This window comes from Rhinoraja longicauda, chromosome 31 (genome assembly GCF_053455715.1).
Source record: "Rhinoraja longicauda isolate Sanriku21f chromosome 31, sRhiLon1.1, whole genome shotgun sequence".
NCBI lineage: Eukaryota > Metazoa > Chordata > Chondrichthyes > Rajiformes > Arhynchobatidae > Rhinoraja > Rhinoraja longicauda.
This window is the reverse complement of record NC_135983.1, coordinates 10,389,192-10,415,394: the sequence shown is the minus strand read 5'-3', so window position 1 is coordinate 10,415,394 and position 26,203 is coordinate 10,389,192. Positions and strand designations below refer to the sequence as shown.

Sequence of the window (26,203 nt, the reverse complement as noted above, 5' to 3'; positions counted from 1 at the left end):
GCTCTCTCTTGAAAGCATCCAACGAAATCTGGACTCTTGCTGAAGAATGTCAAGAGCTTCAGGTTCCTGGCATGCCTGTCCCAGATGATCTGGCCTGGGCCCAGCACGTCGATGCAATCATATAGAGAAAGCCCACCAATGCCTCTACTTCCTCAGAAGATTGAGGAAATGCACCATGTTGCTAAATACTCTCTTGAACATCTACAAGTGTAGGATGGAGACCATATAGACCGGTTCAATAACTCGAATGTCCAGGATTAAAAGGAGGCTGCAGAAAGTAGTGGACACTGCCCGGTCCATCACGGATACTGACCATTAAAATGAAGTACAGGAGACGCTGCCTCAAAAAGGCAGGACATATCAAAGGCCCACACCACCCTGGCCACACTCTCAGCTCATTTCCGCCTTCGGGAAGATGGTACAGGAGTCTGAGAACCGAGAACTCCTGGTACAAGAACAGCTTCTCCACATCAACCACCAGGTTCCTGAACCACCCTGCACAACCCCAACCACAAACACCACCTCCGTCCCAACCATTGAGGAGTTTGCACTTAAAACAACTGACAATTTATGGTGCATTTATTTGTGTTCTTGCATCCATTGTGCCTGTAAAGCTGCAGGAAATAAGACTTTTATTGTTTTGGTTCGCAGCCGTTGGAGATGACAAGTAAACACTGTTGATCTCTCGAGCTCTTGACTCCATAAAACAGTCATTTTTTAATCTTGATCCATCATTGTTTGTGGTGTGAGTTTATCTATTTTGTAGATATTTGTCATCGGGTTGGCTTCATATCTTTGATCTGTTGAGGTCCAGGCAGCGTTACAAATACTGAAGAGATCTACACATGACATTTTGGTGCAAAGAGATGGATGCTTCATAATATGTCCTTGTGGTTAGCTGAGCAGTCCAGATAATACCGAGACACTCTTGTATGTTTCTGAGCAGCCAGGGTTCCCAGACTGACGAGTTAACTGGTGCCTGGGGCAGCGTGCGGTTGGCACCACAGACCTTCAGAGGGCAACCACACATCTTCAGTCGGCGACTGCAGGTTAAGCGAGCTGTCCCGCTCAGGAGCACTCTGCAATGGGGACCTTCCAACTGTGGGCCAAATTCCGGAAAGAAAAACACAGAAGTCCTAGTTCTCAGAATTCTTCTCTGCAAACGTCAGAAATACGCTGAATAAATACGCTCCAGTGGCCCGGACAGTGAGAGGGAGGTTCAGGTTCGGGGAGTTGTGGTACAAGAGCATGTGGTGCAGAGTTAGCAACTGGATGAGAAGAGAAGAGAGAGCCGCGATTTCTCAGATGCTGAGAGATCGCTCGTAGACACATCGAGCACAGCTCCCCGTGGTGCTGCTGACGTGTTCAAAGGCTGGAGATACCTCCCTCGGTCTTTACACCAGGTATGTTCTGTTCAGCGTTTATGTATCGGACTGTGAGCAGAGGCTACAGCTGCTTGGCATTGGTCACCTTCAGCCATGTCACAAAAATGTTTGTTCGCATTTGAAGAGTTTGTGCATTTTTTTAGCTGCTTTATGTTTTGAGGAAATTGAATCTAAAAAACGTCAAGCCATCAAAGGCCAATGCGAATGTAAGAAGCAGAGTGTTCACCTCGGCAACAGAAAGCAACGATATATTCGGGCAGAGCTCCTATTCAGCATTCAATGCCTCATTTTCCCTCGTACTCCATTCCCTCTCTCTCAGTTCTACGAGGATGTTTGCTGTGGGACCTCAGGGTTCAGATGCTGGAGCCTCCGAGGTGGATACAGCTGAGGGACACTCAAGATAGGACAGGGGACACAGATGTTCATGTTACTCAGAGCAGAATTAGACCATCCGGTCCATCAGGTCTACTCCGCCATTCAATCATGGCTGATCTTTCTCTCCCTCTCAACCCCATTCTCCTGCCTTCTCCCCATAGCCCCTGACACCCCTACTAATCAAGAATATGCCAATCTGCGCCTTACAAATATCAAATGACTTGGCCTCCACAGCTGTCTGTGGCAATGAATTCTACAGAATCACCAAAGAACTTCCTCCTCTTTTTTAAAGGTACGTCCTTTCATTCTGAGGCTGTGCCCGCTGCTCCTAGACTCTGCCACTGGTGGACTCTCGAGGTACAGCTGTTGGACTGCCAGGATGCAGCTGTGCGGTCCCCAGGTGATAGCAGTTGTCAGCTCACACCGTTGCTTTAAGCTTGCGGCCCAGCTGGTTTACGAGCCAGAGCCACTGGTAGACATGCCCCGCGCTGCTGATGCTCGGAGGCAACTACCCCCAGCAGGGCTCTTTACACATCCCAGTCTCGGAGATATACCGCCAGTCCTTTACCCTCACTTAGATCCAAATGCCAGAGCTCCCTTGCCAACAGCACTGTGGCCAGCAACGTCAATAGGACGACTGCGGTGGTTTCAGGAGGCAGCTCACCTCCACTACAAGGGCAATGAGGAATGGGTGACAATGGGTGGCTCGGCGGCACTGCGGGAGAGTTGCTGCCTTACCACACCAGAGACCCGGGTTCGATCCCGACTACGGATGCTGTCTGTACAGAGTTTGTACCTTCTCCCCATGACTGTGTGGGTTTTCTCCGGGAGCTCGGTTTCCCCCTCCCTGAGATTCACGGACAGTTTCTGCCCAGCTATTATCAGGCGACTGAATCATCTTACCAACAACTAGAGAGCAGTCATGAGCTACTATCTACCTCATCGGGAACCCTCGGACTGTCTTTGATCGGACTTTACTGGCTTTGCCTTGCACTAAACGTTATTCCCTTATCATGTATTTGCACACTGTAAACGGCTTGATTGTAATCATGTATTGTCTTTCCGCTGACTGGTTGGCACGCAACAAAAGCTTTTCACTGTACCTCAGTACACATGACAGTAAACTCGACGGAACTGAGACAAAGGCAATCAAAGGAGTCGTGGACAAACGTCCTAGAGCCCCTGGGAGGTCAGCTGCTAGGTTAACCAAGCCACAGGCAGGGGGACCCCGGATATGAAGTGAATTGAGGGATGTGGAGGCAGTGTGGAACAGTGACATGGAACGGCCATCTCCTGCTGCTGTCTCATTACTGCTATAAGTAGGGGCTACAAAAGAGGTGCAGGATTAGAAAAAGACTTTAGAAAGAAGATAGACACAAAATGCTGGAGTACTCAGCGGGACAGGCAGTATCTCTGGAGAGAAGGAAAGGGTGATGTTTCGGGTCGAGACCCTTCAGAAGATAGGTAGCGGGTTTCTGAGGTTGTAAACCCGTCTGCAAGATGTCTCATATATATAAGAAAATAACTGCAGATGCTGGTACAAATCGAAGGTATTTATTCACAAAATGCTGGAGTAACTCAGCAGGTCAGGCAGCATCTCAGGAGAGAAGGAATGGGTGACGTTTCGGGTCGAGACCCTTCTTCAGACTGATGTCAGGGGGGCGGGACAAAGGAAGGATATAGGTGGAGACAGGAAGACAGTGGGAGATCTGGGAAGGAGGAGGGGAAGAGAGGGACAGAGGAGCTATCTGAAGTTGGAGAAGTCGATGTCTCTCTGAGTTCCTAACTTCGACCTCAGTCCATTCTTTCTGTTCTTATCACTTAACCCCAACTTGTGAAAATGTGCATAGACACAAAATGCTGGATTAACTTGGCAGGTCAGGCGGCATCTCTGGAGAATACGGATAGGTAAAGTTTCGGGTCGAGACCCTTCTTCAGACCTTATACATTGTGAAAATGGAGAATTAATTTAAAATCCGAGTTCCTTGTCATATGTACAAGCGTGGTGAGGCATCACAGTAGGAGGTGACTGACTGGAGGGTCTCACTGTGATGGATGTTTCTTTTCTTTTTGTTTTGTTTGTGTTGGTTGTGATTGTGTGTGAGATTGTTTATTTTTATTGCTCTATTGCTGGACTGTGGGCGACCTTTCATTTCACTGCACATCTTGTATGTGTATGTGACAAATAGACTTGACTTGACTTGAAATGGCTGGTGCAGTGAACAGCTGTGTTTGCATGCGATCCAGTCAAATCATACCGTACACGAGTACAACATCACAACGTTACATTTATCTGACGAAAGGTTCTGGGCTCAGATATTCCACGGACAGATGTCAAGGTCTGGTCCCTTACACACGCCGTGCAAGGGCCACAATGAGGTTGGTGGGAAGATTGCTTTACCCCCTGACTTAAGGGAGAGACATTCATTTGTGTGTTAACAGCAGGAAAGAAGCTGGTCCTGAATCTAGTGGTACGTGCTTTCAAGCTTTTGAATCTTCTGCCCGACAGGAGAGGGGAGAAGAGGGAATGATGCGGTGTAAATAGTTCTTGAATATGTTGGCTGCTTTCCCGAGGCAGCGTGAAGTGTAGATGGAGTCAATGGGGAAGGGGGAGAGACTGGTCTGTGCAATGGACTGGGCTACCTCCACAACTCAGTGTATTGTGATCTTGGGCAGAGCAATTTAGTTTAGTTTAGCGATACAGTGCGGAAACAGACCCTTCGGCCCATCAAGTCCGTGCCGACTAGCAATCCTCTCATCACTAATCCAACACTATCCTACACACACTAGGCACAATTTACAATTTTGCCAAGCCAAATAGCCTACAAACCTGTATGCCTTTGGAGTGTGGGAGGAAACTGGAGCTCCTGGAGAAAGCCCACGCAGGTCACGGGAAGAACATACAAACTCCGTACAGACAGCACCCATAGTCAAGATTGAACCCAGGTCTCTGGCGCTGTAAGGCAGCAACTCTACTGCTGCGCCACCGTGCCGCGCACAGATGCTAAACCAAGTTGTGATACTGTCGTGGTTACCGGTGTTCAAAATGAAGCAGATGACACGGAGAATTCTTCAAGAAGTTAAAAGCCTTTATTTGCAAACAACGGCTGGAACAATCAGGATGTCAACCATCTGACTGCCCACTTAGTACACCGGGCAGCCTATTTTTATAGGATTATTCTAAACCTTATCTCCTTTGCATTACCTCATACCCACACTCCTTTCTTCAGTCCTTCATTTCTTTGTAGTACCTGTTTGTCCCGCCACCATTAAATCCCATTTAGTAATATATCCTTATCTCAATGCTCACATCCCTTCATATTTCGCCTCCCTTATTTCCTGCTAGTTCATCCCTCACATCCATCCATCACCCCAAGGCCTATGTTTTTCCTTATCTCTTCTCTTGCCACCATTAAATCCTACTCAATGATGAATGTCCGCATCCCTTCGGATTCTGCCACCCTTATCGTCTAGGCTAAAGCAAAGGTACAGGCTAAAGCAAAGGAGTGTTATGTTACAGAGACGTGTCAAGGGTAAGGAATGTCTAGAGCGCCTTAATTAGTTACAGAGAGGCGCCTAATGCCTAAGTAGTTACAAACCTTAAACAACAATGTATAAAATAATACCGTAACAATGTCTAATGTATAAAATAATATCAAATAATATCATGCATAAAATAATATTACAGTGCATCGGTAAAAGTTGGTAAGAGTCATTGAAGACATGTCGAACTTAGTCTTCTGGGAGAGCAGAGGTGTTGGTGTGCTTTCTTGACCTCAGATTGGCCCTGGACAAACTTTGTTATATTCACACCTAGCAAGTTGAATCTCACGATTATCTCTGTTTTGGCTCCACCGAAGCTTTCTGGAGCACGTAATCCACAACGCTTCCGGAGGTCAATAACTAGCTTCTTCATCGTGCTGACATTGAAGGAGAGGTTCTGGTCTTGACACCATGTTACTGGGCTCTCTATTTCCTTATTCAATTGTTAACGTAGATGTCCTTACAAGGAATTAACTGTTTAAAGTGTCTTCCAGTGCAATGAAATGTTTTAGGTTTATTGATATTTTCCCATCAGGTTATAATTTTTAAAGGTGTTTTAAAGGTGATTTTTATTTAAATTTATTATTTATGATTATTATATAATTTGAAAAAGGTGATTTTTATTAAAACATTTAATTATAATTATTAAATAATGTTTTAAGGTGTTAACGATGTGATTAATTTGTAATGGTCCGTGAGCATTTCTCCATTGTCGTGCATGTTAGTGACGCTCCAGGATCAGTGGGTCTACCTGGGGCATGCCGTGACTGTCTGTTGACGTTCCTCCATGATGGCTGGATGATGATGAAGCCTACATCTTGCTCAAGGTGAGCTTGGGCGGGGAGAGGTGAATACAGTGGTGGGCAGCAACCCCAGACTGAGTTAGGGGCAGCGGGAGGGGCTACGAAAGATTCATGCCGACCTTTGGGGGAAATCCCCCCCCTGGCGCCAGGCACTGGTGTGACATTGAAAAGTCCCACCAACGCTTTGTCCTGTCCCACCCTCTGCCGGGTGAACCACTCGCAGTAACTCCCAGAGGAATATTCCACCTTCCCACAGCTTCCTTCAAACTCCACAGCCCTTCACCGATTGTCCCTGGTCTTGACCGTGTCTCCGATCCACATGGTGACGTTTGCTGCCAAGGTCCTATGGCTTGGTGTTCCTCCAAAAATCTCCCTCAGCCATTCCACTCCTGACATCAAAATGCTCCCTAAATCCCCCGCCATTGACCGCACTTTAGCCTTTTACTGCTGGCAGCCAAAGTTTGGTTTGACAATGCCTCTACGAAGCATCTTTGAACAGTTCACTACTACAATACTGACACTATGTGGATTGAAGTTGTTAATATACCATCTCCATTTAAATTTCCAACATGGAGCAGGCTGAATTAATGTTGGCACAGCCACAAGGAGAGGTTGGACAAACTTGGATTGGTTTCTCTGGAGCATCGGAGGCTGAGGGGAGACCTGATAGAAGTATCTACTGATTATGGGCAGGAAGTTAAGAGATAGTCGTGGCATCATGTTCAGCACAGACATCGTGGGCCGAAGGGCTTGTTCTTGTGCTGTACTGTTCTATGTTCTATATAAAACTATGGGAGGCATAGATAGGATAGACGATCAGGAACTTTTTTCCCCAGGGTGGAATTGTCAAAGACTAGAGGACATAGATTGAAAGTGAGAGGGACAAAGTTTAATGTGTGGGTCAATTTTTATTTTTACCCAGAGAGTGGTGGGTCCCTGGAACGCGCTGCCAAGGGGTGGTGGTGGTGGAGGCAGTTAATGACACAGGCATTTAGATGGGCACATGGATATGCAGGGAATTATGGATTATGTGTTTAGATTAGTTTAGCGATACAGCATAGAAACACGCCCTGCAGCCCACCGAGTCCGCGCTAAACAGTGATCACCCGTGCACTACCTCTACCCTACGTACTACGGGCAATTTACAGAAACCAATTAACCTACAAACCTGTGCCTCTTTGGAATGTGGAAACCGGAACACCCGGAGAAAACCCACACAGTCACAGGGGGAATGTACAAACCCCGTAGACAGCACCCATAGTCAGGATCGAACCCGGTCTCTGGTGCCGTAAGGGAGTAACTCTACCATTGCGCCACCGTGCCGCCCCCAAATTAATTGATCTTGGCATCATGTTCAGTGTGGGCATCGCTGGCTGAGGGGCCTGTTCGTGCTGTGTAGTGTTCTAAGATCTGCATGTTGTTTTTTTTGTAATCTAGGACACCGGGATCAGTTGGAACCATGAACCACTCTGCGGAAACGTATGGCGTAGGTGTGGTGTGTAACTACACGGCAGGCCGTCTGGAGAAGCAGCTCCTTCCAGTCATGTACTCTCTCATCAGCCTGAAAGGGTTGCTGGCCAATGGCCTGATGTTATCCATGTTTCAAAAGCGGGTGCTGAGGAAATGTGGCGTGCACACCTACCTGGCAAACCTCTCGGTGGCCGACCTGATCATCTGCCTGGTCCTGCCCTTCAGAGTGGTCCTCCTGATCAAGGGGGACTCGTGGGCAGAGAGCTCGGTGAAATGCATCACCATAACCATGATCATTAACTTTGGTTTCTACTGCACTCTCGCCTGCCGGACTCTCTGCTTAATCTTCATCAGTTTTAGCCGGTACGCGATCATTGTAAAGTTCCACCACAAGAAGCTCAAACTACTGTACGAGCCCCATTTTGCAATGTATGCCTCCGTTGTTTTCTGGCTTACAGGCATCTTAATTGTGACAGTCTGTTCGATTTACATGTCCAGGTCAATGGGAAAATCTAAATCTCAGTGCTATGGTGTCACGGTGTATACACAGGTACAGGCCAACTTCATCGCCCTCAGTGTCTGCTCAATACTGTTCCTCTTTATTTTAATAGCACTGGTTCTTTTGTATGGTTTGGTTATCGTCTACTTGTCCAGAGTGAGGGGAACCACCGCCGCCCATCCGAACCGCCGGCTTTACCGCAAGTCCCAGGTCAGAATCTGTGTGGCGGTGTTTACCTGCATCGTGTGCCAGTTGCCTTACATCAGCTACCAGCTGGCCTCCAACGTCTACAGGATGGTCTCCAACGAGTGCGACGTCCTGGTCTCCATACAGAAGGTCAAGATACTCTTGATCTGGCTGCTCTCGCTCAACAGCTGCCTGGACCCGATCGTGTACATAGTCATCCAGAAATGCTCCTCCATGGTCAACGGCAACACAGAAAACACGGGCAAGTGCCATGAGATGGAGACTGCCAGCCACACCAATTAGTGCAGGGCATGGTGTTTGCAGCGGCAGTGAAGGAGGATGGTGGCATGGTCAGCTGCCCCCTGCACCAAGATGGAGAGAGCTGAGGCTTCATAAGTTCATAAGATATAAGAGTAAAATTAGGCCATTTGGCTCATCAAGTCTACTACGCCATTCAATTGTGGCTGATCTATCTTTCCCTCTCAACCCTATTCTCCTGCCTTCTCCCCATAACACCTGAGACCCGTACTAATCAAACGAGTCTGAAGAAGGGTCTCGACCCAAAGTGTCACCCATTCCTTCGCTCCAGAGATGCTGCCTGTCCATAAACAATAGGTGCAGGAGTAAGCCATTCGGCCCTTCAAGCCAGCACCACCATTCAATGTGATCATGGCTGATCATCCACAATCAGTACCCCGTTCCTGCCTTCTCCCCATATCCCTTGATTCCGCTAGCCCTCACAGCTCTATCTAACTCTCTTTTGAATGCATCCAGTGAATCGGCCTCCACTGCCTTCTGAGGCAGAGAATTCCACAAATTCACAACTCTCTGTGTGAAAAGGTTTTTCCTCATCTCCGTTCTAAATGGCCTACCCCTTTTCTTAAACTGTGGCCCCTGGTTCTGGACTCCCCCAGCATCGGGAACATGTTCCCTGCATCTAGCGTGTCCAATCCCTTAATAATTTTATATGTTTCGATAAGATCCCCTCTCATCCTTCTAAATTCCAGTGAATACAAGCCCAGGCACTCCATTCTTTCATTATACGACAGTCCCGCCATCCCGGGAATTAACCTCGTGAACCTACGCTGTACTCCCTCAATAGCAAGAATGTTCTTCCTCAAATTAGGAGACCAAAACTGCACTCAGTACTCCAGGTGTGATCTCACCTGTGCCCTGTACAGCTGCAGAAGGACCTCTTTGCTCCTATACTCAACTCCTCTCGTTATGAAGGCAAACTTGCCATTAGCTTTCTACACTGTTGTACCTGCATGCTTACTTTCAGTGACTGATGTACTAGGACACCCAGATCTCGTTGAACTTCCCCTTTTCCTAACCTGACACTATTCAGAAAAAAATCTGCCTTCCTGTTCTTGCCACCAAAGCGGATAACCTCACATTTATCCACATTATACTGCATCTGCCATGCATCTGCCCACCCAGCCAACCTGTCCAAGTCACCCTGCATCCTCATAGCATCCTCTTCACAGTTCACACTGCCACCCAACTTTGTGTTATCTGCAAATTTGCTAATGTTACTTTTAATTCCTTCATCTAAATCATTAATGTAGATTGTAAATAGCTGCGGTCCCAGCACCGGGCCTTGCGAAACCCCCCATAGTCACTGTCTGCCATTCTGAAAGGGACCCGTTAACCCCTACTCTTTGTTTCCTATCTTCCAACCAATTACTCCAATGTTTTGTGTCTATGAGATGGAGATGACCTTGTTAATTTTGCTCTCTGTTGGCTTCCTGCCATACTGATGCTAATAAACAGATTGAGTTTGACCTCAATCAAGGCTCCCAACCTAAAACATTGCCTCTCCTTTCCCTGCCCAGATACTGCCTGACCCACTGAGTTCCCTGCCCAGATACTGCCTGACCCACTGAGTTCCTCCAGCACTTCTGCTTGAGTTTGACTTCGATCGCTGTCTAAATGCTGACCGTAACGAGACAAGTTTTTAGGTTCCGCTCCTTCTGTTGTGCAAGGATGTACGACTCAAACACTGCAGCTGCCTTCAGTCCCAGCTTATCTCTCATTTACATTCAGCTTGAGGCCATTTACAGAGAACACGGTCACGAGAGACTGTGGACGCTGGAATACGGAGACAAAGTGCATACTGCTGGCGGGACTCAGCGGCTCACAGCGCCACGCTGTCACGGCCACGGAGTGAAGTTGGGCAGTATTGCTGGGAAAGCATTCCTTCCCTGAACGAGCTTGATGCATTATATGCTCGCTTTGAATAGAAGACCGGTGGGCAGAGGTGAACCTGCCTGGCCAGCCTCAGCGCCCACGCTCACTGCACCAGATGGAAGACTGGCCTTCCTGAGAGCAAGTCCACGCAATGGAGTGCCCGGCCTTGTCCTCAGGGCCCGTGTGGTCCAGTGGCAGGGAGTATTCACCAACACCTCCAATGCGTTTGCCAAAGTGGTGCCTCTTGCATATGGACTCAGGGGGCTGTTCTGTGCGTTCTGTACTGACTGGGGCAATTGTGCTTATGTACTAGGGATAGTCCTGCTGAGCTGAAAACACAAAAATGTATTTCACTGTATGCAGAACAAATGGCAGTAAAGAAACCATTGACCATTGAACCTGCACCGATCCATTCTGAGGTCCTCACCTGCTTTAACAAGACCACTATCATCCAAAGAAAAGCAAGGACATTCTGTGCCCTGATAACTGCTGTCCTGTGAGATAGATTGTTCCATAATTTAGGGGGGAGCATTGAACTTTTTCTCTGGAACTGTAGTGCTACAATGCTGCAAACTCATCTTCTGTACTCTGGTACGTTTTCTCTTTGCTCTGCCTTTGCACTTGTGTACAACTTGATTGTGTCCATGTACAGTATCTGATTTAATTGGACAGCACACAAACAAAAGCTTTTTACTGTATCCCAGTACACTGGACAATAATAAAGCAATAAACCAATCATAGAGTTATACAGCACTTAAACATGGCCTTCCACCCATCTAGTCCATGCTGACAACGTTCCATGTGCCTGCATTCGGCCCATAGTCCTCTAAACCCTCCTCTCCAGATATCTGTCCAAATGTATATTAAACATTGTCACTATCACAAAAAACTGGAGTAACTCAGCGAGTCAGGCAGCATCTCAGGAGAGAAGGAATGGGTGACGTTTCGGGTCGAGACCCTTCTTGTAACTGTATCTTCCTCTATAACTTCCTCCGGCAGCTCAGGAACTCAACAGATCAAGCAGCATCTGTGGAGGAGAGGACGTTTCACGTCAAGTCTCTGCATCAGGACCCAATACCTTAACCATTCCATTCCCTGCCAAGATGCTGTTTGACCCGCTGAGTGCCTTCAGTAGTTCTTTTTTATAAAAATACCGTCTGCTTGTCTTAATGACAGTGAGTTCAATAAAAGATGAACCACACTACAGAGGGAGATGCAAGGAGCGGCAAATGCTGGCTTACAAAACGAGACACAAAGTGCTGCAGTAACTCAGCGGGTCAGGCAGCATCTGTGGAGAAGATGGATAGGTGACGTTTCAGGTGGGACCCTTCTTCAGACTGAATGTATTGGGGAGGGGTGGAGAAAGCATGGATAGGTTTTAGGGTCGGGAGTCATCTTCAGACTGAAACTTCTCTCGACCTGAAAACATCATCTATTCATGTTCTCTAAAGATGCTGCCTGACCTACTCGGCACTTTGAGTTACTCCAGCATTTTGCATCATAAGTTGTTAAGTTGAGGCCATTCGGCCCCTCGAGTCTGTTCTGCCATTTAATGCTGACCTATTGTCAACAGAGTGAGAGGAGGGTGCACGTTGTAAATTTCAGCTGTTTCTGCCATAAATTTATTTTTGATAACCTTTTATCTGAATTGAAGTATATTAATGTGTGATCGAGCCGATGTTGTCGGTGACTGGGGGAGAGGCGTGTTGTGCAAAGCCCTGCTCAACCTCAGATGCTGCAGCTTGTTGACTGTGGTCTGTGTCTGGGCCAGCTTCAGTCATCGCAGTGTCCCTGCCTCCGTGTGGCCTGGGCTGAGGCAGATACAGACCCGCACAGTCAGCCCGCCTCCCTGCGGTCACCACTCTCGCAGCTTTTGCAAGCGAGGCCACTTATTTTCGGTGCAGCAAGCCAGCTGCAGGCACGCACGCACGCACGCATGTTCCACAGGCAGGGGTGGAAATGCGAGGCATGGGTTTTCCCCAGGTTGGAAATGTCAAAGACCACAAATTGTCGCTTTAAGCTGAGAGGGGCAAAGTTTTAAGGAGAAGTGTGGGGGAAGTTTTTCACACAGAGAGGGTGTTGAGTGCCTGTTTTTCACACAGAGGGGTGGTGGTGGAGGCAGATACAACAGTGGCGTTTAAGAGGCTTTTAGATAGGCACATGGATGTGCAGGGAATAGAGGGATACGGATTATGTGAGGCAGAGGAGATTAGTTTAATTTGGCATCACCTTCAGTATGGATTGCCCCTCCCACAATGCAGCGCTCCCTCAGCACTGCCCCTACCACAGTGCAGCGATCCCTCAGCACTGCCCCTCCCACAATGCAGCGCTCCCTCTGCACTGCCCCGCCCACAATGCAGCGCTCCCTCACCGCCCCTCCCACAATGCAGCGCTCCCTCACTACTGCCCCTCCCGTAGTGCAGCGCTCTCTCACTGCCCCTCCCACACTGCAGCGCTCCCTCAGTACTGCCCCTCCCACAATGCAGCGCTCTCTCCTCTCCCCTCCCGCAGTGCAGTGCTCCCTCACTACCGCCCCTCCCGTAGTGCAGCGCTCCCTCATCGCCCCTCCCACAATGCAGCGCTCCCTCACCAATGCTCCTCCCACAATGTAGCACTCTCTCACCTCCCCTCCCACAATGCAGTGCTCCCTCACTACCGCCCCTCCCGTAGTGCAGCGCTCCCTCATCGCCCCTCCCACAGTGCGGCGCTCCCTCACCTCCCCTCCCACAATGCAGTGCTCCTCAGCACTGCCCCTCCCACAGTGCAGTGCTCCCTCACTGCCCCTCCAACAATGCAGCGCTACCTCACCGCCCCTCCTGTAGTGCAGCACTCCCTCACTGCCCCTCCCACAATGCAGCGCTCCCTCACCGCCCCTCCTGTAGTGCAGCGCTCCTTCACTGCCCCTCCCACAATGCAGCGCTCCCTCACTGCCCCTCCCACGATGCAGCGCTCCCTCACTACTGCCCCTCCCACAATGCAGCGCTCCCTCAGCACTGCCCCTTCCACAATACAGCGCTCCCTCACCTCCCCTCCCACAATGCAGCGCTCCCTCAGCACTGCCCCTCCCACAATGCAGTGCTCCCTCAGCACTGCCCCTCCCGCAGTGCAGTGCTCCCTCACCTCCCCTCCCGCAGTGCAGCGCTCCCTCAGCACTGCCCCTCCCACAGTTCAGTGCTCCCTCACCTCCCCTCCCACAGTGCAGCGCTCCCTCATCGCCCCTCCCACAATGCAGGGTTCCCTCACTACCGCCCCTCCCATAGTGCAGCCCTCCCTCATCGCCCCTCCCACAATACAGCGCTCCCTCATCGCCCCTCCCACAGTGCGGCGCTCCCTCACCTCCCCTCCCACAATGCAGCGCTCCCTCAGCACTGCCCCTCCCACAATGCAGCGCTCCCTCAGCACTGCCCCTCCCACAATGCAGCGCTCCCTCAGCACTGCCCCTCCCACAATGCAGCGCTCCCTCAGCACTGCCCCTCCCGCAATGCAGAGCTCCCTCAGCTGCCCCTCCCACAATGCAGCGCTCCCTCAGCACTGCCCCTCCCACAATGCAGCGCTCCCTCAGCACTGCCCCTCCCACAGTGCGGCGCTCCCTCAGCACTGCCCCTCCCACAATGCAGCGCTCCCTCAGCACTGCCCCTCCCACAATGCAGCGCTCCCTCAGCACTGCCCCTCCCACAATGCAGCGCTCCCTCAGCATTGCCCCTCCCACAGTGCGGCGCTCCCTCTGAAGCCTGTGTCCGTGTGTGTGAATGGAGATGTATCCATTGACCTCTCGCCCTATAGCAGGACTGGGCCCCACCGACCCACGTCTGATGCAAGGTGCTGCTGTGGTACAAGCCCTTGGGCCCATTCTGCTGATGCTCCCGCAGCCCTCACTGAGCCCAGGGCTACAACTGGAGGACATGCCGCTGCTGTCTCACCCACAACACCGCTCCACAACTGTGCAGTTATCAACATGTAGCTGGGAGATTACGTCCGTCTCCAGTGTTCTGATACCAGCCAACATTTATCCCACAGTCAACACTCTGGCTGCAGCTCCCACATCACAGCAGTGACCGAACGGGAAGCTGGTGACTGTTGGCACAAGTCAGCTGCCCTGTGCCAGGAATTCAGCTGCCCTGTGCCAGTGAAGCTAAACCTAAAGCCTTTCACTGTACCTCGGTATATGTGACAATAAACTAAACTGATCTGCTCTGTTGCCAGTGATGCAGCTGCTCTGTTGCCAGTGATGCAGCTGCCCTGTTGCCAGTGATGCAGCTGCCCTGTTGCCAGTGATGCAGCTGCTCTGTTGCCAGTGATGCAGCTGCTCTGTTGCCAGTGATGCAGCTGCCCTGTGCCAGTGATGCAGCTGCTCTGTTGCCAGTGATGCAGCTGCCCTGTTGCCAGTGATGCAGCTGCTCTGTTGCCAGTGATGCAGCTGCCCTGTGCCAGTGAAAGATGCTCAAGCAAATGTCTTCTCTCTTGAACATTGTGAACTCCAGAATCATCCATCATTCTGAAGAAGGGGTCCCAACCCGAAACGTCGCCTCTCCAGAAGGATGGCCAAGTAAGGGGACCTTGGATGACTGAAGCGGTTGTAAATTTTCATCAAAAAGAAAAAGGAAGTGCAGGCAAGGTTTAAGAGGGTGGAGTCAGGCAGGGCCTTTGGTATATAAAGAAAGTAGGAAAGAACTCAAACTTGCAATTGGAAGGGATGGCACAGTGGCACAGCGGTCGAGTTGCTCCCACACACCGCCAGAGACCCGGATTCAATCCTGACTACAGGTGCTGTCAGTGCAGAGTTTGTACATTCTTCCCCTGACTTTAGGTTTCCTCCGGGTGCTCCAGTCTCCTCCCACACTCCAATCACATGCAGGTTTTGTAAGTGAGTCAGAAGGGTTCTGACCAAAGTCGTCACCCATTCCTTTTCTCCAGAGATGCTGCCTGACCCACTAAGATACTCCAGCATTTTGTGTCTATCTTCAGTGTAACCAGCATCTGCAGTTCCTTCCTGCATAGGTTTGTAGGTTAATTGGTTTTGGTAAAATTGTAAATTGTCCCCAGCGTGTAGAATCGTGCAGGTGTACAGGGTGATCGCTGGCCGACGACGACTCGCTGGGGGGGGGGGGGGGGGGGGGGGGGGGGGGGGGGGGGGAGGGCCTGTTTCCACACGGTATCTCTAAAGTCTAAACCCTGAAGCAGAATTCTGCGGAGGCTGAAAATCAAATAAAAACAGAAAAAGCTGGAAACCGAGGTCAGGCAGCATCTGTGGAGAGAGGTAATGTCAGAAGTGTGCCAATCCCTCTCTGGGCTTATCTTGTCCAAGAGACAAACCTCTTCACTCCTCCTTGTCTACTGACTGCCCCTGTTTTCTCCCCAGACCCATGTTGGGACCCTCTCCCCAGGCATCTGCCCATCTTTCAAACCCAACATCATCTCGTTCTCCTCCAACCCTAGTCCTTGAGTCTTTCCACATCACTCCCCCACCTCCCACATCACCTCCCCACCTCCCACATCACCTCCCCCACCTCCCACATCACCTCCCCACCTTTCCACATCACCTCTCCCACCTCCCACATCACTCCCCCACCTCCCACATCACTCCCCCACCTCCCACATCACTCCCCCACCTCCCACATCACCTCCCCCACCTCCCACATCACCTCCCCCACCACCGCCCTCCCTCCCCCCCCCTCCCACATCACCTCCCCCACCACCCACATCACCTCCCCCACCACCCACATCACCTACCCCACCTCCCACCACTGCCCCACCTCTAACTCTCTTCCTCATCACTGCCCCACCTCCCATCCCTTCCCTCCCCAGATCCATGACCATCTTTCCTGTAAGTCCGTGCTTGATTCCCTCCAATCTGGCGTCTGGTCACCCCACTTAATGTAATGCAGAAGGAGGCCATTCAGCCCATTTAGTGACATTACATGGAGACAGGGTGGTAAAGAAGGCTTTTGGCACATTGGGTCGTCATCCATCAAGGAATCGAGTAGGGAGGCTGGGAAGTTATGTTGCAGTTGTACAAGACGTTGGTGAGGCTGCATTTAGGGTACTGAGCTTGGTTTTGGTCACCCTGTTGTAGGAAAGAGTAAGAAAATAACTGCAGATGCTGGTACAAATCGAAGGTATTTATTTCACAAAATGCTGGAGTAACTCAGCAGGTCAGGCAACATCTCAGGAGAGAAGGAATGGGTGACATTTCGGGTCGAGGCCCTTCTTCAGACTGATGTCGGGGGGGCGGGACAAAGGAAGGATATAGGTGGAGACAGGAAGATAGAGGGAGATCTGGGAAGGGGGAGGGGAAGAGAGGAACAGAGGAACTATCTAAAGTTGGAGAAGTCAATGTTCATACCGCTGGGCTGCAAGCTGCCCAAGCAAAATATGAGGTGCTGTTCCTCCAATTTCCGGTGAGCCTCACTTTGGCACTGGAGGAGGCCCATGACAGAAAGGTCAGACTGGGAGTGGGAGGGGGAGTTGAAGTGCTCAGCCACAGGGAGATCATGTTGGTTAAGGCGGACTGAGCGAAGGTGTTGAGCGAAACGATCGCCGAGCCTGCGTTTGGTTTCGCCGATGTAAAGAAGTTGACATTTAGAGCAGCGGATACAAAAGATGAGGTTGGAGGAGGTGCAGTGGAAGTCAGCCAGGTGTTTGCCAGGACTCAACAGCCTGAACTATTGAGAAATTGTGCAGGCCAGAACAGGAGGCTGACGGATGAGGCATGCTCAGGGATTTTAGGAAAAGATCTTCCCATTTATGTGTTAAGGTTTAAAAGGAAATTGCACCACATCTAGATGAATGGGTATTTTTCTAAACACAGCAGCAGCTGATTGACCCAGCAGTGGGCGCTGCCGGCTGGATACCTAGCCTCATCTGGTGGCAGTGGAAGGTATTGCAGGCGCTATCCCAGCAAGGCAATTGCTGAAATTTAACACTACACTTCTGATTATAATTAGTGCTCACACTACAGCCCGCGTTCAATGGACTGCGCTATTTCCATGTTAACATAGAAATCGGGCAATTGTTACCCCATCTCTCTAATTCTCACAGTTTTGTTGGAACAGAGTTCAGAGAAGAGACAAGCCACTAAAATGTGCAAACTAGTCCTGGTAAAACCTCACCAGACATCTCCTGGTCACTGCCAGGAATTGGCTCCAGCATTGAAAATTATATTTTACATGAATGATATTTCATTACTTCACTTATGCAGATGTCAGCATTTTAAAAACAATTTCCCTTCTAACCTCTTTCTTGCTCTCATCCCAGATTTCTCTGGCACAGTGGCAAAGCTGCCTCACGCGCGCCAGACACCTGGATTCGAGTGCTGTCCGTGTGGGGTTTGCATGTTATCCTTCAGACCATGATGTGGGATTCCTCCGGGTGCTCCTATTTCATCCAACATCTGAAAGATGCGCAGGTTTGTAGGTTAATTAACCTCTGTGAATTACTACCTTGGTGTGTCGGGAGTGGATGAGAAAGAGGGATGACATTAAGGATAGCGGAGTGAGGGGGTATGGGGAGAAGGCAGGAACGGGGTACTGATTGAGAGTGATCAGCCATGATCGCATTGAATGGCGGTGCTGGCTTGAAGGGCTGAATGGCCTACTCCTGCACCTATTGTCTATTGTCTATTGTCTATATCTGGTTGGCATGGACTCAATGGGTTGAAGGGCCTGTTTCCAGGCTGTGTCTTTCAATCCTGAAACGCTGCCCACCTTATTATTCTTGCAACACACGATGTAATCTTGCAGCTATTTGTCTTTGGAACACTTGCGGAGGCAGTTTCCTTTAATTTTCCAGTCGCCCTGGTTAAGATGATGCTGGTTGACTTATCTGCTCACATCAGGTGTAGAACATGTGGAGTGAAGCAGCTTCCCAATCACAGCACGTTTCTGGGTAAAATCTCCAGAAATCTCTCAAGCCTCTTCACAGTGTTCTCTTACTCTTAACTTTACTTTGTTTGGTTACTCGTTCTTGTACTTTTTTTTGCACTACTTCACATTGCACTATGCCTCTTGCACCGTCCTGCTGTGGTATTTGTTGTTGCATTTATTAATATTGTATGTATATTGTTTACTCTATGAGCTTTATGTGAACAAGGAATTTCAATCAAAACACAATGCTGGAGGAACTCAGCGGGTCAGGCAGCATCTGTGGAGGGAAATGGACAGACGACATTTCGTGTTGGGACCCTTCTTTGGACTGATGGAGTAGGGGGGAGAAAGGTGGCAAAGAGAGGTGGGCACAGGACAAAACTTGGCAAGTGCTGGGTGTTTACAGGTGATGGGCAGATGGGTGGAGTAAGTGACAAAGGCTCGAGGTGATGAGGAGACAAAAAGGTGTCAGATAAGGAGGGGAAGAGGAGTGAAATGTAAAGCTGGAGGAAGGGATATAGGTGGAAGGAACTTTACTGTACTCTAGTGTACATGACAATAAACTAATGTGATCTGAATCTGTGCAGCTGGTAGTGTTCAGATCCCACTGACTTAATCCAGACTTTAAAATTACAATGTCCAGTCATACAGATGAAATATTTTCAGATGACCATCGATTAAGATTTTCACCACAGGAGGAAGCATAGTCTCACGCAACTCCAGAGTTAAGACACGGACTCCATCCTAAACCAATGTGCCCAACACCTGATATCGGGAAAATGCTGGGGTCCATTATTAAGGAGGTTGCAGCAGGACATTTAGAAAAGGGTATGGTAAAGGTTTTATGAAAGGCAAACCTTGTCTGACAAGTAGGCAAAGTTTGTTGAGGATCTCACAGACAGCGAGTACAGTGGATGGATTACCAGAAGCCATTCGACAGGTTTACAACTCAAGATAAACTTGCCTGTTATTGTGGGTAACATATCAACATTGGGAGTGGATAATTAACTGAAAATAGAGGGCCTGGACAAATGGGTCATTTTTGGGTTGGCAACAGAGATCTGCGGATATCATAGGATTCAGGGCTGGGCTTTCAACTATTAATAATCAAGACAAAGAAGATTGTGATCAGCTTCAGGAAGTGAAGCGGTACACATACCCCAGTCGTGTACGCATACCCCAGTCGTGTGCGCAAACCCCAGTCGTGTGCGCAAACCCCAGTCGTGTGCGCAAACCCCAGTCGTGTGCGCAAACCCCAGTCGTGTGCGCATACCCCAGTCGTGTGCGCATACCCCAGTCGTGTGCGCATACCCCAGTCGTGTGCGCATACCCCAGTCGTGTGCGCAAACCCCAGTCGTGTGCGCAAACCCCAGTCGTGTGCACAAACCCCAGTCGTGTGCTGATACCCCAGTCGTGTGTTGATATCCCAGTCGTGTACACATACCCCAGTCGTGTGTTGATACCCCAGTCGTGTGCACATACCCCAGTCGTGTGCACATACCCCAGTCGTGTGCACATACCCCAGTCGTGTGCACATACCCCAGTCGTGTGCACATACCCCAGTCGTGTGCACATACCCCAGTCGTGTGCACATACCCCAGTCGTGTGCACATACCCCAGTCGTGTGCACATACCCCAGTCGTGTGCACATACCCCAGTCGTGTGCACATACCCCAGTCGTTTGCACATACCCCAGTCGTGTGCACATACCCCAGTCGTGTGCACATATCCCAGTCGTGTGCACATACCCCAGTCGTGTGCACATACCCCAGTTGTGTGTTGATATCCCAGTCGTGTACACATACCCCAGTCGTGTACAAATACCCCAGTTGTGTGTTGATATCCCAGTCGTGTGCACATACCCCAGTCGTGTGCACGTACCCCAGTCGTGTGCACGTACCCCAGTCGTGTACACGTACCCCAGTCGTGTACACATACCCCAGTCGTGTGCACATACCCCAGTCATGTACACAAACCCCGGTCGTGTACACATACCCCAGTTTGCACTGACGGTGGCGAAGTAGAGATGGTTGAAAAGTTCAAATTCCTAGGAGTCAATATCACCAACAAATTCTCCTGGACCACCCATACTGAAGCAACGACCAAGAAAGTACAGCAACGCCTCTACTTCCTTAGAAGGCTTAGGAAGTTTGGCATGACCCCGACAACTCTCACCAACTTGTACAGATGTGCCATCAAAAGCATTTTTTCAGGATGCATCACAGCTTGGTTTGGGACCAGCTCCATCCAAGACCGCAAGAAATGACAGCGAATTGTGGACGCAGCCCAGACCATCACACAAACCAACCTCCTTTCCATTGACTCCATTTACACCTCACGCTGCCTGTGCAAGACCACCAGCATAATCAAGGACAAGTCGCACCCTGGCCATTCCCTCTTCCCCTCTCCCATCAGGCAAAAGGTGTAGAAGTGTAAAGACCCACACCCCCAAATGCAGGGACAGTTTCTTCCCAGCTGTTATCAGGCAACTCAATCACCCTACCACAACCAGAGAGCAGTGCTGAACTACCATCTACCTCTTTGGTGACCCTCGGACTATCCTTGATCAGACTTTGCTGGCTTTACCTTGCACTCAACGTTATTCCCTTACACTGTTAATGGTTCGATTGTAATCATGTATTGTCTTGCTGCTGACTGGCCAGCACGCAACAAAAACTTTCCACTGTACCTCGGTACATGTGACAATAAACTAAACTGAAACTATTAATCGATATTAATAATTTTGATGACGGGACCAAGGCTGATTTGCTGCAGCGAAATCAGCTGTTGGCAAGAAGGTGGGTGGGTGAGCACGTGGTGAGGAGATGTAAGGAGATTGCAGAGTGACAATGAGTGGGCAGGTAGCTGACAGGTGGGCATCAATAACCTAACGAATAATGAAAGCCCGAGACAGGGTGGATTTGGAAAGGGTGTTTTCAGTAGTGAGAGAGCCCAGGACCAGAGAGCGCACCAACCCACAACCTTTAGATTGGAGATGAGGACTTTCTTCAGCCAGAGGAGTGGTGAATCTGTGGAATCCATTGTCACAGGCAGCTGTGGAGACCAAGTCTTTGGGTATTTTTAAAGCAAAGATTGATAGGTTCTTGATTTCTAAGGATGTCAAAGGTTACGGGAAGGCGGGACAATGGGGTTGACTGAAAAATAGATCGGTCATGATCGAAGGCTGGAGCAGTCTCGATGGGATGAATGCCTTCTGGAAATGTCAGGTTCGATGCTCTGGAAGTAAGAATTAAAAAATAAATTATGAAGTGAGACCACAAATATTGCCTTAACAGGATCTGGTGGTCCCAGGCACAAATTAGATGTCCACATGGTTTTGTGCAGAGGGCATTGTATCTCAGAAACCCAATGAAGCTTTTTTGAGGAGGTAGAAAATAAAATTGGTGTAGACAGGGCGACATACATAGTTTATGTGGAAATATCAAACACTACAGAGCATAGCTTCAAGGTGAGAGGGGCAAAGTTTAAAGTAAATATATGCAGGGCAAGCTTTGTACACAGAGAGTGGTAGGCACCTGGAACACACTGCCAGGGGTAGTGGTGGAGGCAGAGAACACTGCCACAATTAACTGGCATTTAGATGGAGATATGAATAGGCGGTGAATGAAGGAATAAAGGTCACCTGCAAAGAGATGGGGTTAGTCTAAATTGGCAACATTGTGGGCCGAAGGGCCTGTTCCACCACTGTACTGTTCTATGTTCTATGTGCTGTCAATGGTTTTTGTTCTGTTTTTTGAACAAGGGGACATAACTAAGATAAGGGGAATGTAAGAAAATAACTGCAGATGCTGGTACAAATCGAAGGTATTTATTCACAAAATGCTGGAGTAACTCAGCAGGTCAGGCAGCATCCCATATCAGTCTGAAGAAGGGTCTCGACCCGAAACGTCACCCATCCCTTCTCTCCTGAGATGTTGCCTGACCTGCTGAGTTACTCCAGCATTTTGTGAATAAATACCATAAGATAAGGGGAAGGTCATTTCAAACTGAGGTGTGCAGAAATTTCTTCTGTCCAGGTGCCTGTCCAAATGTCTCTAAAATATTGTTGCTGTACCTGCCTTCAGGAGGGGTGTGGTGCAGATGGTGAAACGAGCCTAGTGAAACAGGCAGGACATGTTATCTAGTTCAGAAAAAGACATAAAGTGCCGGAGTAACTCAGTGGGCCAGGCAGCGTCTCTTGAGAACATGAAGAGATCACATTTTGGGTTGGGATTCTTCTTGAGACCCAAAAGGCCATTATCCACGGGTGTCCAGAGATGCTGCCTGAGCCTCTCAGTTACTCCAGCACTTCGTGTTTTTTTAAAAATAAGCCAGCATCTGCGATTCCTTGTTTCTACATTTTATCTAGTTCAGACTTAATGAACAAGTCGATAGTTCTCGCAGTGAGAGGCAGTACTGCAGGACTTTCCCCACCAGGGTTTACAGGCCTCCTTCTCCGATCAGTCTTGCCCCTGATCCAGAGACTGAAATGCTCAAAGGGATCCAGAACTCAGCAAGGTAAACTGACCCTAGTGTCCCTGGTCAAGGTGGAGCCAAACTTCACAAAGTTGCCCAGGACAGGGAACCTCAGTTTTCGAAAAGACGATGCCTCACAAAAAAAACCCGACAAACATGTTTTGTTTTTGTGTAAAGAGCCGCCCTTTGCACACACTTACCTCTGCCTGCCCTGAAGATGAACTAAATAATTGGGCATGTGGTTAACCTGAAAACCTGGTTACACATTCAGAGCATTGTTGACATATTCAGAGCAATGCCTCCATCTGGTACCATCAATGCCACAAGCACTTGGCACGTGCACTAAGAGTACTGCACTAAGACAACAACACTTGGTTACTGTTGAACATTGAGCAAAGCTGCAGGACCCAACACTTCATGGGAATTTGTCCTCTTTTTCTATCTTGTGTTTGAAGTTCCAAGCGTCAAAGAGTGTTTTATTGTCATATGTCCTGAAACGGAACAACGAAATTCTTACTTCCAGCAGCACAACAGATATGTAAACATAGGAAGGAACTGCAGATGCTGGTTTAAACTGAAGATAGACACAAAAAGCTGGAGTAACTCAGCAGGACAGGCAGCATCTCTGGAGAGAAGGAATGGGTGATGTTTCGGGTCTAAAGAAGGGTCTCGACCCGAAATGTCACCCATTCCTTCTCTCCAGAGATGTTGCCTCTCCCGCTGAGTTACTCCAGTTTTTTGTATCTGTCTTGGTATGTAAACATTGTACATATCAAACAAAGATCTCGAGATTCTGCATTCCTAAATATAAGAAAATAACTGCAGATGCTGGTACAAATCGAAGGTATTTATTCACGAAATGCTGGAGTAACTCAGCAGGTCAGGCAGCGTCTCGGGAGAGAAGGAATGGGTGACGTTTCGGGTCGAGACATCGCAGAGGATCTTACCTGGTCTACCAACACCATCACCACAGTAAAGAAGGCACAGCAGAGACTCCACTTCCTGAGGATCCTCAGGAAAACCAACCTGCAGGAGAAGCTCATGATGTCCTTCTATCGCTGCTCCATCGAGAGTGTGCTGGCATACTGTATAACCACATGGTATGCCAGCTGCTCAGAAAAGGACAGGAAGGCCCTTCAGAGGGTCATCACGACGGCCCAGAAGATCATCGGCTGCTCACTGCCCTCCCTGGAGCACCTGTTCAGTCTACGCTGCCTCAGTAGAGCAGGCAAAATAATAAAAGATCCATCCCACCCCGGCCACCGTCTGTTTGTTCATCTGCCCTCTGGTCGACGTTTCAGGTCGATCAAATCCCGAACAAACAGACTTAAGAACAGTTTTTACCCCAGGGCCATACGAGAACTGAACACTACCTTCTGCACTAGGCAACACTGTTAAAAAATCTCTGTACTTAATATAATTGTATTTATTTGTTTTTGCATTTATTGCATATATGTTTGTACGCACCATCAGGATTGGCTATTTTTTAATTTCGTTGTACTCGTTGCAATGACAATAAATGAATATTATTATTATTATTATTATTATTCAGACTGATGTCTGAGTTACTGAGTTACTGCTGAGTTACTACAGCTTTTTGTGTCTATCATCAGTCTGAAGAAGAGTCTCGACCCGAAACGTCACCCATTCCTTCTCTCCCGAGATGCTGCCTGACCCGCTGAGTTACCCCAGCATTTTGTGAATAATTACCTGCATTCCTAAATGGTCATTATAGAGTGCTCATGACTGTGAATTGCCCAGCACTAAAACCTAGCACATTCTTCAATAAACTTAACAGAGATTCTAAACCCAGAGTGAGTTTAGAAGTCTGTGATCAATTTCAGCAAAGTTGAACTCCTGGACAGAACTATAGAGCAAAGAGCAATTTATTGAAGATGTCATCAGCATCTCAAGGACATCGCTTTAAGGTGCAAGGGACAACGTTTAAAGGGGATGTGCAGGGCAGGTTTCTTTTTAATTACACAGAGTGGTGGGAGCCTGGAACGTGCTGCTAGGGGTGATGGTGGAGGTAGATGTGACAGTGGCGTTTAAGAGACGGCAGATGCTGGAATCTTGAGCAGAAAACAAAGCGCTGGAGGAACTCAGTGGATCAGGCAGCATCTGTGCAGGGAACGGATAGGTGATGTCTCAGGTCAGGGTCCTTCCATAGGAAGATGGACCCAAAGTGCTAGCGTTACTCAGCAGGTCAGGCAACATCTCTGGAGAAAACCCTTCTTCATTCAGACTGCTCTGAGTCTCCGCTGAGTTACTCCAGCACTTTGTGTCTATCTTCGGCAGAATACCAGCATCTGCAGTTCCTTCCGACACACCCTTCTTTAGGAATTGGAATAGCATTGGAGAAAAATGGTAGAAAAAAGTGAGGGGAAGTGACGGTAGCGCAGCGGTAGAGTTGCTGCTTTACAGCGAATGCAGCGCCGGAGACTCAGGTTCGATCCTGACTACGGGTGCTGCACTGTAAGGAGTTTGTACGTTCTCCCCGTGACCTGCGTGGGTTTTCTCCGAGATCTTCGGTTTCCTCCCACACTCCAAAGACGTACAGGTATGTAGGTTAATTGGCTGGGTAAATGTAAAAATTGTCCCTAGTGGGTATAGGATAGTGTTAATGTACGGGGATCACTGGGCGGCACGGACTTGGAGGGCCGAAAAGGCCTGTTTCCGGCTGTATATATATGATATGGGCAAGAGCTGGCAATATTTTTGCTGAGTCCCACCTGGATATATAGAGGGAAAGAATTGTTGCTATTCTTGATGGGCGGTTTCTACAGGCATTGATTTCCATTCTTGCCGCTCCAGCTCTGTAATCCTACACTGTTCATTTTTGAACCCCATGCAGATGTTACTCAAACTCTGATGTTCCACATTAAGAATTATTGAACAAGGTTGTATCCTTGCACAGGCAGTATCCAATGAGAGAACTGTGCCCTGAATCCAATGCAAACTGTGCTGCTGTAAGTTTGTTCATTGGAATCACAGAACACCTCATCTGTTTCCAACATTTGAAGAATGGAAGTTGAATGGAAGTTGCACCAGACTTGAGTTTTGATCTTCAAAACAGATTTATTAAAAGTAAGGTCAAGTAAGCCAGAGAAGAATATCCACATAGCTATTCTATATGATTAAAGAGCTTTTAACGTATTATTCCAGCCATGAATTATGGAAATTCCATTGTTCACCAATTAGCGGAAACATCACTAAACCTGGAGTAGTATCTCCGATGTCAACTCCATCTATAGTCTAATTTACCAACATGAATTCTCCAGCTTTCACCTCGCAACAGTTGGCCTTTGGTAGAGCCTGGAAGAGTGTCGCAGAACTGAGAGATCTGTGGGAGTGCACATGCACGATTCCCTGAAAAAGGATGATTCAGATGGATAGGGTTTTGAAGAAGATGCT

At 48.8% G+C, this 26,203-nt stretch overlaps 1 protein-coding gene across 2 annotated transcripts in view; it reads left to right on the top strand.

Moving 5' to 3' along the window:
- The window catches only part of LOC144608441 (putative G-protein coupled receptor 82), a 49,477-nt gene extending 40,270 nt beyond the window's left edge, over nucleotides 1-9,207 (top strand). For both annotated transcript variants that reach the window (XM_078426215.1, XM_078426213.1), the window contains 2 exons: nucleotides 6,029-6,130; nucleotides 7,544-9,207. In XM_078426215.1, coding sequence (XP_078282341.1) covers nucleotides 6,102-6,130; nucleotides 7,544-8,564 — 1,050 coding nt within the window. In that variant the 5' untranslated portion in view covers nucleotides 6,029-6,101 and the 3' untranslated portion in view covers nucleotides 8,565-9,207. The remainder of the gene's footprint in view (nucleotides 1-6,028; nucleotides 6,131-7,543) is intronic.
- The last annotated feature ends 16,996 nt before the right edge of the window (nucleotides 9,208-26,203 follow it).